This window comes from Melospiza melodia, chromosome 18 (assembly GCF_035770615.1).
Source record: "Melospiza melodia melodia isolate bMelMel2 chromosome 18, bMelMel2.pri, whole genome shotgun sequence".
Lineage (NCBI taxonomy): Eukaryota > Metazoa > Chordata > Aves > Passeriformes > Passerellidae > Melospiza > Melospiza melodia.
Window position 1 is genome coordinate 6894882 of NC_086211.1, and position 17587 is coordinate 6912468.

The 17587-nt window shown below is 38.5% G+C and overlaps 2 protein-coding genes across 2 annotated transcripts; both read left to right on the forward strand.

The window, feature by feature from the left end:
- The first annotated feature begins 462 nt into the window (after window positions 1–462).
- Window positions 463–5521, forward strand: LOC134426655 (parvalbumin, thymic-like). The gene is given in 7 exon segments (XM_063171854.1): window positions 463–506; window positions 508–553; window positions 555–589; window positions 2269–2336; window positions 3117–3249; window positions 3471–3580; window positions 4851–5521. Coding segments are annotated over 7 exon segments (447 nt in total). The 5' UTR covers window positions 463–477; the 3' UTR covers window positions 4877–5521.
- Window positions 5522–10819: 5298 nt separating this feature from the next.
- Window positions 10820–14636, forward strand: LOC134426405 (parvalbumin beta-like). Its single transcript, XM_063171418.1, has 5 exons — window positions 10820–10865; window positions 11201–11271; window positions 11884–12016; window positions 12749–12858; window positions 13339–14636. Exons 2-5 carry the CDS (start codon window positions 11211–11213, stop codon window positions 13362–13364), a joined length of 330 nt encoding a protein of 109 aa, XP_063027488.1. The 5' UTR covers window positions 10820–10865; window positions 11201–11210; the 3' UTR covers window positions 13365–14636.
- Window positions 14637–17587: the final 2951 nt, after the last annotated feature.

Genomic DNA, 17587 nt, shown 5'->3' on the forward strand with positions numbered 1-17587 from the left:
ATATTCTGGAGATAACATGGCTATTATTTTCCCTGATTGGTTTGCTATGCAAACAATACCTGAACAGTTAAAAGGATACTTTTAATTTTTTTTTCTTTTTGTTTAGTGCTCCAATGATGAAATTCTATCACGGAGAGTGTCTACAGGTAAGATAACAAGTTATTGCTTTTAAACAGTCATTAAAGACACTTCTTCAGAAGTTATTGTGCTTCATTTCATCTGACTCTTCAGATCAAGCATATCAGATAGTGGGGACTTTTGTCTTGCCCTACATCACATGAAGAAGCTGGTGTTTTCTGCTTAAATCAGAGGAAATTTGGCATGACTCTGTTCTTTTTGCCTATCTGGCCACTTATCTTGTTTCGTTTGCAAATATCATATGTATTCTCTTGAGATAAAAATAGTGCAAGATGATTAGTTAGGCAAGTTCACTTGACACCATTCCCCCTTCGTGACGCTGAAATCTAAAATCTGTATATGGTATACAACTTAAAGTATATATATGCAAGCTCAGCTCTGCTGGAGACACACTGCAAGTACCTTCCTCCCAACCTGACTGCTTCCTTACCCAGTCAAGAAGACCACAAAGGTAAGCTGATTGCATCTTCTGCTTTCAAAGAAACACAAAAGCAAAATTAAAGTATCTATTCTTATCTCAGCTTCCAGGATGCTGTATTTTTACAAGCTAACATAGAATAGAATCAGAATTTGGATTAGAGGATGGAACAGACAGGAATGATGTCCCTTGTCAAAAATGCTGTGATTTTTAGGTTTTCCTTCAATTCTTCCCCTTTTTAATCCTGTCAGCAGTGAGAATTAGGTGAACGGATGAGCTCAAAGTTACACTGCCTAATGCTGAGAGGGGGAAGTATTTTGCACAAGAACCCACTGGGACAAAATAATTCAGCAGTAAAAGAAAAGTAACCCAGCTGCCTGAGCTGGGGAAGGATCCATTGCCATCAGTGGGAACGTGTGCCATCGCTTTCTTAACCATTTCAGAGATATTCAGAAAGGAACTAAAATGATTGACAATTTCTTCTGCTGCAAACCAACAGGTACAGAGACAGCCATTTCATATTTTAGAGAAAGTTTAAACCTGTGTTTAGGTCTCAAACCAGTGCACAGACTATAAATGGGTATCACTAGTTGATTCCTTCTCAGTCTGTGCTTAGACAGGAAGAATGATGTTGCTGAAGACCAGTTAGGGATTAATGAAAATATATTTCTATTCTCTTCTGGCTTTCAAGAATAACTTTTCTATGCCTTAGTCCCCTTCCTTCACTAACATGAATTAAGAGTAACGTTGCAAGTTTTAAACTGTAACCTGTCTGCACTGGTGTGTACAGTTAACCAAACTGTAACTGCATCAATTCACTAAAAATTGATTAGAAATTCAAGCATTATAGCATTTTGTTACGTGATACACATTGCACTGGCAAACTATTGCAGCTGTTGGTGGCTGAATGGGACAGAGTATTTTTCTCACATGAAAAGCCGCTGTGTCAGAAAAAAACACCTCCTCCACTTTACTAAGAATGAATATTAAGTCATGATACTTCTGTTCTAAAGACAACAATCTACTGAAATGCCAAAATCTGGGCAAAAATGAGGTTTATTATAACTTATATGGAATGCAAAAAGAAAAAGACCTCAGTAAATACTGACAAAAACATTTTTACAAAGCTCTCATGAAATGTAATATTTCACTGGTGCAGTAGCCCAGCAAGACACATTTACCATTGTAACTAAACAGGAGAGGAACTTACTCTCCAAATTTACATGAGTAAAATTACTATTACTAATTCTACACTAATATTTTCATTCTTTGTGAAGATCACTACATCTATTGATAATAACACTAGATTTTTCACATTCCATTTACTCCAGGTACAGGTCTAGGGGACACACCAGCCCTATCTCTCATGTGTGCTGTAAATACACTCTGGGTTTTACTGAGTAATAATCCACCTCCAGGAAAACCCACACAGAAGCCATGAAGTTGTGTGGTGCTGGACACCCTGGATGTGCTCTCCCAGTGCAGCAGATCCTCCGAAGCCCCACGCTCCCGCGTGCAGAATTCCTCCCTCATTCCCAGCTTTCAGTGGAGGCACCTGCTCCAGACATCTGTTACAGCCTGCTCCACTTGCCATCAGATGAATAATGTCTCCCCTATCACACACTGTCACTGCTGAACTTCAAATAGAGCCATGAAAGTAGGAGAGAAGTCATTTTAATGACTAAGTAGCTCACATTTAATTTATTTTACAGTTCAACAATGGCCATCACTGACATCCTCTCTGCTAAAGATATTGAATCTGCTCTCTCCAGCTGCCAGGGTAAGGAATGGTTGCTCTGCAGACAGAAGATGCATATCATTTTTATGTCTTAAGATGACATGCCTATCATTTTCCCCTCAGATTCCTTCCCTGTGAGATCTCTTTCTAAGCTGCATTACAGTATAGTCCCTTAAATTCAAAAGGTCTCACAAGTGGTGAACAGCAATTAAATGACCACCATTTTAGTTAGGGCTGCCTTCACACTAAGCTGTCAGTGTCTAAACCTGTTAAAGACTTAAATTTAAAGTTGGCCTTGTCCTTCAAAATTTCAGAGAAAGCCTCAGCTCGCAGAATGAGAGTGTAATTTGTGAAGCAATTATCAGTCTCACTTCTCTTAAGAACTGTTCAGTAAGACCAAGCCAATTTTCCAAATACTCAAAGATCTGCTTTGCCTGTGAATTATTTACTCTTCTATCAAATTCTTCACCTAAGTAAGAACTCTGTGAAAATTAATGAAGAATTACAGGAGTTGTTTGTAAGTCACAGCAGCACCTTCTCAATATTTATTATTAATTGCATGTGACACGTTGCATAAATCCTGATTTAGCGGAATGTGCATTGTAGCAGAAAACTTCAAACTGGCTGAAAGGAAACATGACCACAGGCACAGAGTGATTAAAAAGGGAAATTATTATCCACTGTATCTTCTCTTTTGCTACACCAGGGAACAAGAGAAAGAGAGCAGGCTGATGCTTTAAAAAAGACATACATATTCACAAGGAATACACACAGTAGTAGCAACTTCAAAGGAGAATATTTAACAACTTCTGTTTCTTCCAGCTGATGATTCCTTCAACTACAAGTCTTTCTTCTCCATGGTTGGTTTATCCAGCAAAACTCCTGATCAGATAAAGAAAGTTTTTGGAATCCTTGATCAGGACAAGAGTGGTTTCATTGAAGAGGAGGAGCTGCAGTAAGTACTGTTCAGCTGCTCTATTTCTTTAAACAACAAACAAAAACCTTAGAACTTGTTTGGTGTCCTTGAAGAAACTCTTGATGTTATTTTAAAAATAAAACACAAATTCTGGTAGTTTCTTGAATCTGTGTGGATTCCCTCAGATAATAAGAGCATACATTACCTTATGGGACCTGTCAGAGAGGAAAACTCAAGCACAGCACCCTGTTATATTTCAGGCTGTTCCTGAAGAATTTCTCCTCAAACGCCAGAGCCCTCACCTCGGCAGAGACCAAGGCTTTCCTGGCTGCAGGGGACACCGATGGTGATGGCAAAATTGGAGTTGAAGGTAAGACTGGAAAATTGAAAAATTTTGTGGTTTAAAATGCACACATTTCAGGCTGCATTTAAACTGGGGCATGAAGAATACACACGAGTACTTTGGCCTGATACTTTCTGCCACAATTTTTGTATGAGCAAATATTCTTTTATTTTCACAGCTTTATTCTTTTTGAGATCAAACAGATTTAAGCCCAGTGTAAAGTCTGGTCTTCCAATCAATGATAACAGCTTTAGGGTTAATTCTGCAGTGTTTCTGACCCATAGACTCAACGTGTCAGATTCTTAAAAGATTCAGAACACCTGAAAGTCTCAGATTTTCTATTACAGCAGTAGATGTTCTGCACTTCTGGCCATACAACAGTTCCATTTTTAAACACATGTCTGACTAAACAAACTTATTTCTTTGTCTCCTATCAAACACTGGCCACTATTACTGGGTGCTTAATGCACTAATGTAAAATATGACTGGTATTGTTTCTCAAGGCTGCAACTGCAGCAGTGCAACTGCAGCAGGATTTTCTGCTGGAAAATTATCTGATATGTTAACATGTCACTGGACAGTTTCCTCTGAGAAACTCAATCAAATTCCTGAAGAAAACCTCAAAGGGATGATGTGAACTAGTCAGGATATTTCTTTTAGAAACTGCAGCACAGAAAAATAGGACATTATGCATCATGTATTAGAGATGAAGTCACTGAAAACAGGGCTGTCTCAGCTGAACTAGGACAGGTGGCAATAACTCCAACAGACACACGTGCTAATCTTAGCCAGATTTGGGAGGAGAGAGAGATACACTGTTGGAGGAATTTGCTTTAGCAGCAGCTTTAGCAGCTTCTGTTTATGAGCCCCAAATAGGGCATTGTATTTTGCAGATCTTGGCCCTTAACCATTGAATCTCCCATTCTGGAATTACTTCACTACAGATATTTTCTATTTGGAATAACAAAAACTCTCACTGAGAGCTACAGGCTCCTCTTCCTTGGCTATTATCAGAGTCTGTAATGGGGTAAAGATAGTTTACCTTTAAGTCAGGATTTCCCACAAATACAAATTTACAGACACACTCCTCCTCCCTGCACTTACTCTTTTTAAGGAGTGAAAAATCTGTTACGCCCCCAGAATCTCAGTTTAGCAGTAGCTTGTGCAGTGTTATAATAACTTTGGGAGCCCTCCATGCCTAGGAGTTTTAGTCATTTTTATCTATCTTTTTAAAGATGTCAAAGAACTACTTTCAACAAGTTTTATTCCCTGCTTTTTTCACTTTCTTCCTTGACAGAATTCCAGTCTCTGGTGAAGGCATAAACAGCATTAGACCAAAGGCAACCTTGGACTGACTCTGCCAATTACCTCGTCCAGCAAGCACTTCGCACTCAGCATGTGTTTGTACATTTTTATATTGTTCCAGGCATTAACAGTTCCCCACACATGAAGTTCACACACCTGATTGCTGAGAAACCTTGCAATGTTTTGGTCACATGGCATTGTTACATTTCCATTGTAAAGAAGGCACTTTGTGATTTTCCACCACTGATAATGTTGAAATTGTGGCTGGGAGAGGGGAGAAGACAATTAAAAAATCAACTAAACAAAAAGACCTTCGGGAGAAAAAGCTGCTTTTAAAAATTTTATTTAGGTTCTCCATCCTCACACTTGAGCATGCTGACTCACCAGACAAAGTTTTGATGATCTTAAATCCTATCATATCTTCTCAGGCTTAATTGTACTGATTTAATTGAGGTTTTATTCTGATTAATTCTCTGAAACTTGAGGAAAAGCAATGCTGAAAAGATAGCTAAAAATAATTCATATTAAGTCCCAACCCTGAGAATACAAGAAAAAATTGAGACGTTTCAGAGGAGTTCACACCTAGCTCAAAGCACAGAATAAGTTTGTGGGTAATTTTCCAAAATAAAGTAGTAGACCACAGCGTAATCGTATCACCAGAAAGTGTTTATGGCCTAAAATGTGTCTCTCCCTTAAGAAGATTTATCTTTCATGAAATCTAAGGCAGCTGTGAGATAGAGGAGAAGGGTCTAATCCTACTCTGACACTGTCACAAGTCATGGTCCCCTGACAATCTGGGCCACAGGCCTGGAGGTTTTTCCATGAATCATGACCCTGTTGCTTATTGTCTCTTAACATGTACAAAACAATAATATTTGCCTCATCTGTGAATTTCTGCATTTCCTGTGGATGAAACTACAGCCAATCTTGCTGTTTGGTTATCCTAAAGCTCTTACATTGTTAAATAATGGCCATTTCTCAAGTCTTTCATTTATTATATGAATTATTATCTATATGTTCCATAATATCAGCAGTTTTCTTCAGTCTGAAAACTAAGGACTAGTCTTCCCTTTGAGAAGTGTCTTACAGGATTTAGAGTTGATTATAGCATTGTCTTCATCAATGGACAAAGAAAATAATGTTCTAAATGCAGACATCAGCAGGCTGAGTAGATGTGCATGTCTGGCTGAGTGGGTCAGAAATTTCCCCACCCTGATTTAGCTGTTTCCTTCCCCATGTCCCATGCTGTGGCTCCAGCTCACAAGCAGACTGTAGTTTTATTGCTCTTCACTAAAACTGAATGATAATTATGATTTGGCAGCTGTTTTGAAGAAGAGCAGAAACAAAGTCTTTGGAACTTTTATGTAACAGCCAGTGTTGGCATTTCCATGAATTGCAAGATGATTATGTGAGGCAAGCACAGCTCCCTCATTCCCAGGCATGTAAGAGAGTCGGTCGACCGATTTAAGATGGTAAATGCAAAAGAGGAATTCTAGCAATCAGACTCACTGAAGCCTTGGCAGAATTATAATGAATATAAATCCTAATTCTATCCCCACTGCCTTTGATGTTAAATCTGGGCTTAAATTATAGCTGCTGTTAATTGCAGCACTGAAATATTTTGCATAATGATGAGACTGGCTCCTTTTACCTTAATTATTTCCCTGTTGAAGAAAAAACCTGGGGCAACCTAGATGTGCAGCAATACCCAGATGTAATATATACATTGGCTCTCCACACTGCTGATCACTAAACTATCCTTCACTGTATGAGCAGATGGCACACACAGTAGCAGAAGTGACAGACCTGACACTGCATTCCTTGCACCTCTGAGACTCTCATGTGGAATGCAAGAAATGCAAGACTGCTCAGTGGCCCATCCTGTATTTCAGAGATGCTGAACAACTGCACATCACTGCCTGGTGCTGCCACAGGGGAATGAAACACTCTCAAGGAAATCCTTGTGTGTGCTGCAACTTCACCTATGCTTATAAGAAAATCCAATCTTTTTAAATAGTGGCAAGAAGATGTGTTTTAAATCTTATTAAAATTATCCAGCCATTTCATTTGAAGGAATTATAATAAAAATCCAAGAAGTCCCCAATTAAAAAAAAAAAACCTGTAGGCTTCAGCAAAAATACCACCTACTCTCTATTAAGGTTTCTTTTGGCATTAGGATCCACATTTTAGATCTACATTTTAACCAAATTAGAAAAGAGCATTTTTCAACTAAAGGAAACAAATTCAAAAAATGTGATGTTTTCTGGCAAGGCTCATTTTAATTAACTTAAGTCAGTGGCAGCTTTCAGTTTTTTATGGAACATCATGGAGTGTTCTGTGAATTTGACAATGCAATCATGCTAGAGAAAAACTTCAATTGCAGGATGTCTATGTGAATGCCAACTGAAGTACCAAAGAGAGACATGGTTGGTATCACAGCATTACCATAATTAAGGTACAGAACCAGAGAGTAATTCCTGATGGAAAGGTCTGGAGGTCTCTGGTCCAGTCACTCCCTCAGAAGGGAGGGATGGAAGGACTAAGATGAGTTTGAGTATCATCAGGGATACAGGTTCTATAACCTCCCTGGTCAATCTGATAAATAAGGATTAAATCCTCTGCATCAAGCTGCTATGAATGAATTAAATAAATAAAATACTGCTGAGTACACAGTTAAAAACTAAAATTCTGTTAGAAATGGTTTATGCTACATCAAATCAGAAAGAATCTAGCAACCCCTGTTATTTTCACATTGATCACCTGCTCTCATGTTCAGAGTAGGACCATCCTACTCACTATAACAATACTCAGTATAAAACTGCTTCACAGTTCCCAGCATAAAGGAAACGTGGTTTGTGTGTTTTACCTTCACTTAAGGCAATTAAAGAGCAACCCAAATTGTGAGTGGTAGATCTGAACTCCACTAGGACTGTGAGTTCTCAGACATTTCTGTCCCTTGCTCATCCTGTGGGAAGACTTTAATCTCTAATCCTCCCTATACTTCTTCTGAAATAAAGATGTGCCATGATCCCTTTAAGCAGGAGCAAAGCACAAAGAAATCTACAGTCCTACATGAGCTCCTGGAAAAAGGATACAGAGGGCCAGGGTCACGATCCCAAACCCACCCTAGTGCTCCAGCCACTGAATTCACCATCTCTCTTAAACCAAAATTTTGGGTTGCCCTGAAAGAGGAGCAGAACCATGCATGAGATAAAACCTCCTGGTGTTTAGTGGAAGCTGGCTGCCCCCTAACTTCATGTTCCTTTGGAAATCCCAATCCAAAAGCCATTTGTAAACCTGAGATTCAATTTCAGCTCTCCAACTGCTTGAAATTTCAGTCATCTTCTAACAAGTAGAGAGCACAGAAAGGGCAAGGGGATGTCAGAACATTCATTGCACACATAGGCTGGTACAGTTTCTTCTTTGAGTTAGCAGCCAGCCCATGTGGAAAATCTTTGATGCAGCATCATCAGAGGTGCCTGGAACTCTTCACACAAACAGTGTGGGCAGAGGGGGCCAAGGCTGGATTAATTTCCAGGAATGAGTTACTGAAATAGACACATCTTGATTAAATCCCTGAACAGACACATACCTAAAATTTTCATGCTCAATTTTTCACATATTATAAAACATTTTAATAAGTGGATACTGGGGAGCATGACCTAAAGTGTTCACATTTTATGAAACCAAATTTCCCCATTAGTTTTGATCATAAGCACAGAAAGATACCATTATATTGGTCTGGCCTTTGTGGTAAACTTTCTGCAGCAAAGATCTGAAGAGCACATCAGCAGCTGAGATATGGCTATTCCAGAACTTTTGTTTGTCAGCATGGCAACAACTCGTGAAAACAAGAAAATCAGTCTTATTTATCAAGATTCAGATGAGAAAAACAGATCACCATTCCAGTTACAATAGAAAAAGAAGATACCCTTGGAAAATGCCTTTCCCTGCAGTTACAAATTATTGACCCTAAATTCAAAGGGAACTTCTGTCCAAGTAGAATATACAAATATTTGACTCAACAGGAATCACATCAGTTCCATCACAATGATGCATTGATCAGCTGTATTTCCTAGACACTTACTTCCTGCTTTAACTGCCAAGCTTCCAGAACAAATTTATTTTATATTTGTAATGATATCCATAATGGACAGTAAAATTTAGCCAACATAAAAATAAACAGTAAACCCTGATTTTGTTAGGCAGATGAAGTAACACATTCTTCTAAATCATCATGAAGGGAGAATCCTCAGGAATTATTTCGGATTTATCAGTCTAGTCTGTTTATATTCCTGTTCTTTCAAGTGATTTCCTAGGCTAGATTTTTTTCTTATAAATACCTGTTCCCTCTTCTCTCTCCCTCTGATGAACACTCTCCTGTTACCCTGTTCTCATCCTGGTCCTCGGTTTTTCCTCACCCTCAGTTCCATAGAGCTGTCAGGGCTGGACTTGCCTGTCTTTGGTGCCACCTTCGGGCAAGTGCTGGTTTGCCACAGAAATACTCCAAAACTCTTCATAATAAATGCTTTGTAATCTCAGTATGGGCTCCTCAAAAGGATTACTCATTAATTAATTCCCATACAATTATCAGATTTTCTCTGATCCCTGGCCATGCTCTTGATTATTTCCTAGGTACCCAACCCAAAGGCACAGCTAGATTCCCAATGGGAAAATTGAATTATTTAATTTATATTTCCACCCGTTCAGGATAAAATGCCTTTAAAAGTAACTTGTTCAGTTGATCTTATATCAAAAAGTTAGTTTTCACAATTTTCAATTTACCACACTGCATGAGTTTGGAATTAACATGGTCAATGTTTCTCTTAAAAATTCCTCTCTGGAAGAAATCAAGGGGAACTGAGGTAGATGAGGTTTTGTATTTATTTTCATGTACTTAATTTTTGAAAGACAGCAGCTTTATGTTATAGTGATTAGAGAACAGGCTTTGTTTTAAATTTTCTTGTCACTCAAATGTTATTTAAACCTAAGCAATACTCCAGCCATGCTTATGTATGTGTGAGTGTGAAATGTTCTCTCAATGGCTTTTTACACCCCTGGTCTATTTTAATTATTCTCAAGGCCGTTAAGTCCCAATAAATTCCATGAGTTAACTGACTGGGAGTTCCAATTCATATCCAGAAAGAGAAAAGCTGCAGTTTGAGCTTAGTTGCTGTTTGAGACCTTACAGAAGTTTGTCTTTTCAATGCAGCAAAGAAGAAGCAAATATTGATTTCACTGCTCTGCTTCCCTCCTGGCCATAACTGATCCACTCTCCTGTGTCCTGCAGAGCAGCTGACAACCTTCATTTTGTAAATGGTCACAGTTACTAGGATGATTTTAAATGTGCACCATGCAATTAATTACTGCTGAGCAAATGCTGTCAAGATGAGACTTTTATAGCTAACTAAAGCTTATATAACAACTTATTAAAAGTAATTTGGGTTGAAGAAGTTCTGTCTTTGAGCTTGTACTTGTATATCAGATATATCCATTACAAATGTATCAGTAATAGTATGTTTTGAAGACTACTAGGGCAACTGCAGGGTAGTGTTTCATAGATAATTCATATCAGGATTGGGCCCTGAAAAGTCAAAGTCTACTTTGAAGATGTCAATTTCTAGCTATCGTTAAACAATTAAAAATATATTTATTTTTTCATTTATACAATAAAAAATTCATTTCACTAAAATATGATCAAGCTGAGAGGATTTAATTAGTATGGCACTAAACCTTCCATATTGTCTAAAGCACCATGCACATTCCTTTGGGATATAAATATCAATCTGATTAGCTAGCAGGTCTTGTCAGCCACAGTAACTTATCCCCTGGGGTATCTGAGCCATCACGTGCCTCCAGGACTTCTCTAAAAGGTCAAGAGGACTTAACTAAGTTCTATATAAGTCCTTCTCTATGTCATTTGAAAAAGAATTAAGTCAACAGGACTCTGCTGAGTTTTTACCTGACAATATTTTCTGTTCTTGGTTGGGGAAAACTAAGTGGCCAGGTGAGTTCAATGTTTCCTCTGGAACTTAAGAAGACATCACAATAATTCACACAAAAAATGCATGGAAATAACCGAAGATGCCCAAATGCCAGGAAGTTCTATAAATACATTTGGCTCTGTCCTCAGCTTGTACACCTGAAGATTTAACTGGAAATACCAGTGACTCAGATGCACAATGTGTGTCTGAAATGAGGATGGAGCAGCTGGCACCTGCAGGGCAGCTCATCTGCTCTGCCCTGGGACCTGGGCTCACCTCAGGGCACCTGCACAGCTCAGAGACCCAGAGCAGTGGCAATTCTACCCAATTCTACCCAACAGTATTTTTCATTTTGCAGTATCCTTGGCATGGCTCTTTCCAGTATCCTGACAGAAGCTGAAATTGCTGCTGGTCTGCAGAGCTGTCAAGGTAATATCTATGTTTTAAGTTTAGCTATCAAATTCCTTTGTCCTTGCTACCCCAAAGTCCCAATCCCAATAGAAACAGAAAATTCTCTCTTACTAAAACCAAAAAAAGGACTCAAGGTAATGAAACAGATGCAAGCTTTAATCTTGGCCAAGCAAGCTACAGATACCCACAATCATTTGTGCATTGCAGCAATTTTAAGGATGAAAAAATCCAAAGGCTGAATTCTGCATCAGAAATCCTGTTTTTTTCAAATAATAATAATAAAACTACTGCTGATTTCAATACAAGCCCAATATTTATTACCAAGTTCTACAAACATGTCTTTCAATGAAGTATCTATTTACAAGGGTATGTTACAAGGGTCTTCTCTTGCATGCTGAAGACCACAGTCATTATTTCATTACCTTCCTAGTTGTGAGACATCGTTGATGGAAAAATCCCATTTATCTGATATAAACTCAGGAAAATCAAAGACTGTTACTTGGTATTTGTAATTACCCTCACTGTACTGCAGAATAGTTTGCTGCTTTTTGATCAAAAAGCTATTTTTTTTTGTTCCAGATTTCTGACTACTTTTTTTCATCTCTCCTTGTTTCCATCTGCTTATTTCAGCTGCTGATTCATTTGATTACAAAACCTTTTTTGTCAAAGTGGGTCTCAACTCCAAGTCCAAAGACGAAGTTGCCAAAGTCTTTGGAATTCTTGACCAGGACAGGAGTGGCTTTATTGAGGAAGAGGAACTGAAGTAAGTAAATAAAAAAGTTACCAACAGGGTTGTGGTTTATCACTAAAAATGCATGATAAAATCAGAAATATTCCCTTTCCTCCTTCCCCTTTGGATGGAAGACAATCATGTGTTTGTGCACCCGTGTGTGAGTGCTGGTGCTGGAGGAGCTGCAAGGCAAATAACAAAGGCAAGGCTGGATCACAATGGAGAAACTCTGACAGCACTGAAAATTCTTGTTTCATGTAGCAATAACTGACAGGCTGTGAAGATAAAAATAGTAGTTCTGCTATAGCTGCTTTTTATTATTGTAAGATTTTTTTACCAGACTGAATTCAAAGGGCCATTTTTCTCTCATCTTTCTTCTGTCACATGAATTCTACCTTCCAGATCACATTCATCAGACTTTGAAGTTAAAAGTAAGCTTAGAGAAACTCCTGCTAAGACTCTGCATCTTAGGAGAAAGAAGGAAGATAACAAGGGAGGGAAGATGAATCCTGCCACTACAGACATTTATTTAATTTTGTCTTTTTAATTCAATTCAACCAAGATGTCATCAAGGATTTTTTTTAGGCTGTGAAGCAGCATCCTCTTACTTCCTTACCCTCACTCTCAACGAAGTTAGAGGAAGTTTTACCATTGAAATAGTTCTCAAGAACTGAATCATGCTTGAAATTTTGCAGCTATTACCAACCCAAACCCTGAACACTTTCAATACAATGTCTCTCTCATTTGCTCTCTCACTTTTACCAGACTTTTCCTGAAGAATTTCTCAGCCAGTGCCAGAGCTTTGACTGATGCTGAGACCAGGGCATTCCTGGCAGCAGGGGACAGTGATGGAGATGGTAAAATTGGAGTGGATGGTAAGAGTGCCCTTGTCAAAATGATAATAACTGCCTCTGAGACTTCCTAAAGGCAGCTCCAGGCACCTGCCCTGCTCCATGTACTGCGTGTTGTGGATCTGATGCTGAGGGGCTCAGATCTGCTGTGCTACAGAGAGGATCTGACATAGAAACAGCTCTCTACTCTGCCCCTGGCTAAAGTGCTCAGTCCCTTTTCTCATCTATGGAGATTTTTTCAGGAATGGAAGTAAATTCAGTTTATAATTTCACTGCTTTTTGCTAGTGAACTGTGATACAATGGGACACTTAAATGCAACACTTCCTTTGCCTTAAATATCTATCTGTGTCAGGAATACCCAATGTGCTGCCTTTAAGGAATTTTTATCAGGGGAAGCAGTGTTAGTTTCCCATTTGAACTCCAAAAATTAGGAGAGAAAATTTTGGGCTGTGTGATTACAAACAGAGGTCCCACTGTATTACTCTTTTTTTCTTCTTTTACAGAGTTTCAAGCACTGGTCAAATCATAGTCAACAGTCAAGTAAAGACCAAGACCTATGTGCCATAAACAATCTTCCCTATTGCAAACCTACCATTTATTTACACATTTTGTACCCTGAAAGGTCATGAACAATTGTTGGCAAGTGGTTTCATATTGCTGGAAAACATCTGAAGTGGTAAAAGCACTACTTAAGCCACACTGCCAGGTGTTTTAAGCAGGTGTATGCCACTGAGGGACTGAACTGGAATCCACTCTTCACATCTGAATTTAGGGCATTAAAGCTATAAGCATAAATATTAAGAGAAGAAATAGAAAACATCTCTGTGGGCCATTGAATTTTCAATATTTGCATAAATAGCTAGCATATGTTGTAATAAAAACCAGAAATAATAACATGTCCAGGTGTAAAACCTGTTTCTGGTAACCAGTAGCAGTGGTATTCAATCAAGAGGTATTTTAATATTCCATATGTTTTTCTGTGATTCTTTATGCACGTGATTGTGTTTCAGAGACTAAGTATATTGCAGAAGCTTGCACTAATTAAGTCATCAATTTAAGATCAACTGGATCCAGGATTAATTTAGATTTCTGAAACAGCAGTACATTCAAAATTCCCCAAGGAATCCCTCACCTTCATGCCCACCCGATGGCACTATTGTTCCACTGCTGAGAAGCTAAAACAGTGCTCTGTGTGCTCGAATGAATTCCACAACACTCCCGTGTCCCACCTGCCACTTCTGCAAAAAGCACTTGAAAAACACCAGTCCCAGTGCTCCATAAGAGCAAATGGGGGAATGTTGCCTAAATAATCAACATTCTGCTGCTTTTCTTCTCAGCACTGAGAATAACACAATGCCCACATCTCACAGGGGTATAAAATGCATCAATGTTTGTAAGGAAAGTATCATAAAAGGAAAAGTGCCGTAAAAAATTGCTATAAAAATTGCTAAGAAAATAATAATTCTTTTCTTTACAGACAGATTGAAATAGCTAAACAGACATAAGGAATGGGGAGAATGAAAAATTCTGAGTAGTTTCTCACTAACTGAAGTTCATTTTGTGCCCTAGGTTAGGGTTCTGGTTGAAAAGTGCGGGTGTGATGATGTCACCACAACTTTGTCATAGTATAAACACACAGAGCAATCAAACTGGGCTACAAAAATGAACTCATTGCTAATAGTGTCTAATGAAACACCACAGTGTATCAGGGTTTTGTCTTAGACATGTGACCAAAATAAACACATAGCCAAACAGCCTTTTTAAAAATCTAGATGGCTTTAACCATCCCAAACATTAGACTTCCAACACTACAGTTGCTCCTACATACTCATGGAAAAAAATTTGGAGCTCTTGAAAAGTCATTCTTGGATAATAAACTTGCAAAAACTGACATGACTGTCTCACAATGCATTTGTTGGAGGTATTCAAGAAGATATTTCAATATCTGCAAATCAAAAACCTTAATTTCAAAATTGCCTGCTGGTGTTATTGTGGTTCTGATGCACAACATATTTATGATGAGACATTATGGAAAAGGAAGGAAATATCAATACAATATTGGGGAAATCATCATATTACACAAAGTTAAAGCAGTCTACCAGACTTTAATGAATACTCAATAATGTGTTCATGCTCCATACATTAGCCAAAAATATATTTCCATTAAGTCTAATGAATGAATCAGGTCCTAATATTGTAGAATTTTCTGTAAGAGTGAAAAAAGAATCATCCATCAAGCAAATTGACATTCATTATTTCAATGTCATCTCAGAAGAGCAATTAAAAAAGGGAATTTTGCAGAATTAATAACTGCAGCCTGACTGCAGGGCTAAAAGCTCTCATTATTGTCAGAAAATGCTTTGTTTCTCAGCAGATATCATGTTTTATGTTTCCATTGTGCAATATGGGTCACCCAGACTTTTTCAAGCATTGTACCAACATTAATTGCTAAATAAGAGAGAAGGGCACAGACAGCTCAGATAACTTCTGAGATAGCAGGCAGCTCCTTTATTTAACCACACTTACTTCCACCCTGATTAGCCTGCTAGGCCTACAAATCTAAGACAATTTCACCACTTACCATTCCATTAAGAACAGTAAAAAATTCATGACAAGGTAAGTCTGGTATCAGCTTCAGTGATCACTCCAGAAAGTTAAGAAGAGCTTGTGACTAGAGAGGTTTTTAGACCTCTCCTTCTTCCAGCATTGCCACTAACAGATCAGAGGAGAAAAATGCTGCTTTCTCTGCACAAGAATATACTCACTCAATTTCTTTTCCTCTCTTCCTCACGTGGGCTGTCAGGTACTGTGAAATTTCTGTTACTACTTACCATGGGATTTAACAAAGCTCTTCAAATTGTGCCTCAGCTGGAAATAATGCTGCCTGGTCACAAGCACAGAGTCCCAAACAGCTCCCTTAGAGGGAACAACTCTGCTGGAGTCAGACATTTGGAGGTCTGAGACCTTAAATATGGGACTGCCTCTTGTCAATGGAATTTTGTCACATGCTTGGTGCATGTGTTTTAACAGTTTGTCTGAACCTCCTTTCTTTAGCCCATTTCTGCTAAACAAATTACTTTTGATGATTATTTACAATAAAGTTAGCTCTAATTACAGGGTAATTTTACTTCAGGCCTCACTAAGGGTTACACATCCTCCTACTGCTGAAATGAATGGCTGAAATCCACCTGAAATCAATGAGAACAGGCAGTGAATACAGAAGAGGTTGGAATTGGGTTTATTTCACCATGGTTCCTCACACTGTGGGGCACAGTGAAATGCAGCCATGTGCAAAGAGCCTTTGGTAACAGTAGAGTAGAACTGTACTTATCTTTTTATCTTTTACATGGCACAATAGCAGCATCCAGATTTTTTAACAGCCTTCAACATTAAGGCACAGTTATTACTAAAATGGAAAGAAACCCTGAACAATGTAGATTTTTAAAGGTGCCTCCATCTGACACTGTCTATAATGCTGACAGCAGACAGAAACATGTTAGACAATTACCTTTAGGGTCAGAGACAGAAAATTGCATTACTGAGTCTCAGAAGAACTTCCAAATGCTTTTAAAGACAAACACAAATCAAATGCTGTCAGAGATCTTCCAGGACAGCTTTTTAAGTGAAAAAATATGTTTATCAGACCAGACTCTTTGAACTAGTGACACTATTACTCAGCTATGTTAGTCTACTCTGCCGTCATTTTAAAACAGAAATTAAATTCACTCCCACAGACTGATAAGAACATAATTTGAACTGAGGAAAGTTCACATGGGATTCCCCTAACGTGAGAGAAGTACCTGTTTTCCTTTAGCTCCAGACCCACTGTGCTGCAGAATCTATCTTGAATCTTGGGTTCTCTAGTCCAGATCTCTGCTCAGTGCTCTGGGTAATGTCCTGTACCTGCTGCAGGGAAAGAAAGCTTTGTCACTGGGGCCTGGTCTTCCTCCTTCATTGTAGCAAAAAAAGTCAAATACTACAGCACGTGCTCAGACCTCTCTGTTAGAAATGGCCAAGCAGCAACTCAAATTAAATGCTGTAATGATTTCTTTATTTCTCTAGGACTAAAGCATCTGCCCTAAGAGACAGCTTGAAGTGGCAGGATTTAATTAATTTTGTTGTCAAGGTCCTTTTCAATGATTATGGCTGGGAACACACTAAGATTCTCTGCTGTCACCACTGAGACATCAACACTACTATCAACCACAGGGGTTACTGAGTATCTATTTTAGTTACTTCCAAACTCATTACAAAGGCAGAATCTGTTATCCAGGATCATGATACCATTGGCCCTGACACAAGCAGGGCTGAAAGATGGACTTGTGTGGGTTTGAGAATAGCTGCTGCAGCATCTCTTTACACTCTTGTAGCTGGTCTCAGGTTAACACCTCTCCTCTGATCTCACCTGAGACAACTGCTGATGTTTCTTCTGCATCTGCCACAGCTTTGCTTGATTGCCACTGCTCATTAACTCTGTACTTTATGCAAACCAGAACACAGAGGGTACAAGACCAGTCCACAACCTGTCAATGCTTTACCAAAACACAGCTTTCCTCTACACTTAGAGAAGTAAATAGCACTTGATTTGAAGACAATTGTCTCATATGTTTAGATTCCTAAAGAACCTAGAACCTTAGCAAGAACTTATCAATATGAATATTCTGTATTTTTCAGAGTAACACCGTCAGGTTTAATTTTGGTAGTCTGACAAAAAAGAGGCTTTAATACTATTTAATAAAGACACCTCAGGTG

Bases quoted from the DNA above. Each gene is read 5' to 3' on its own strand.
- LOC134426405 (XM_063171418.1), top strand. From the start codon at position 11,211: ATGGCTCTTTCCAGTATCCTGACAGAAGCTGAAATTGCTGCTGGTCTG. The intron at 12,017-12,748 runs GTAAGTAAATAA...CACTTTTACCAG, and splicing joins ATTGAGGAAGAGGAACTGAA to ACTTTTCCTGAAGAATTTCT. The intron at 12,859-13,338 runs GTAAGAGTGCCC...CTTCTTTTACAG, and splicing joins TGGTAAAATTGGAGTGGATG to AGTTTCAAGCACTGGTCAAA.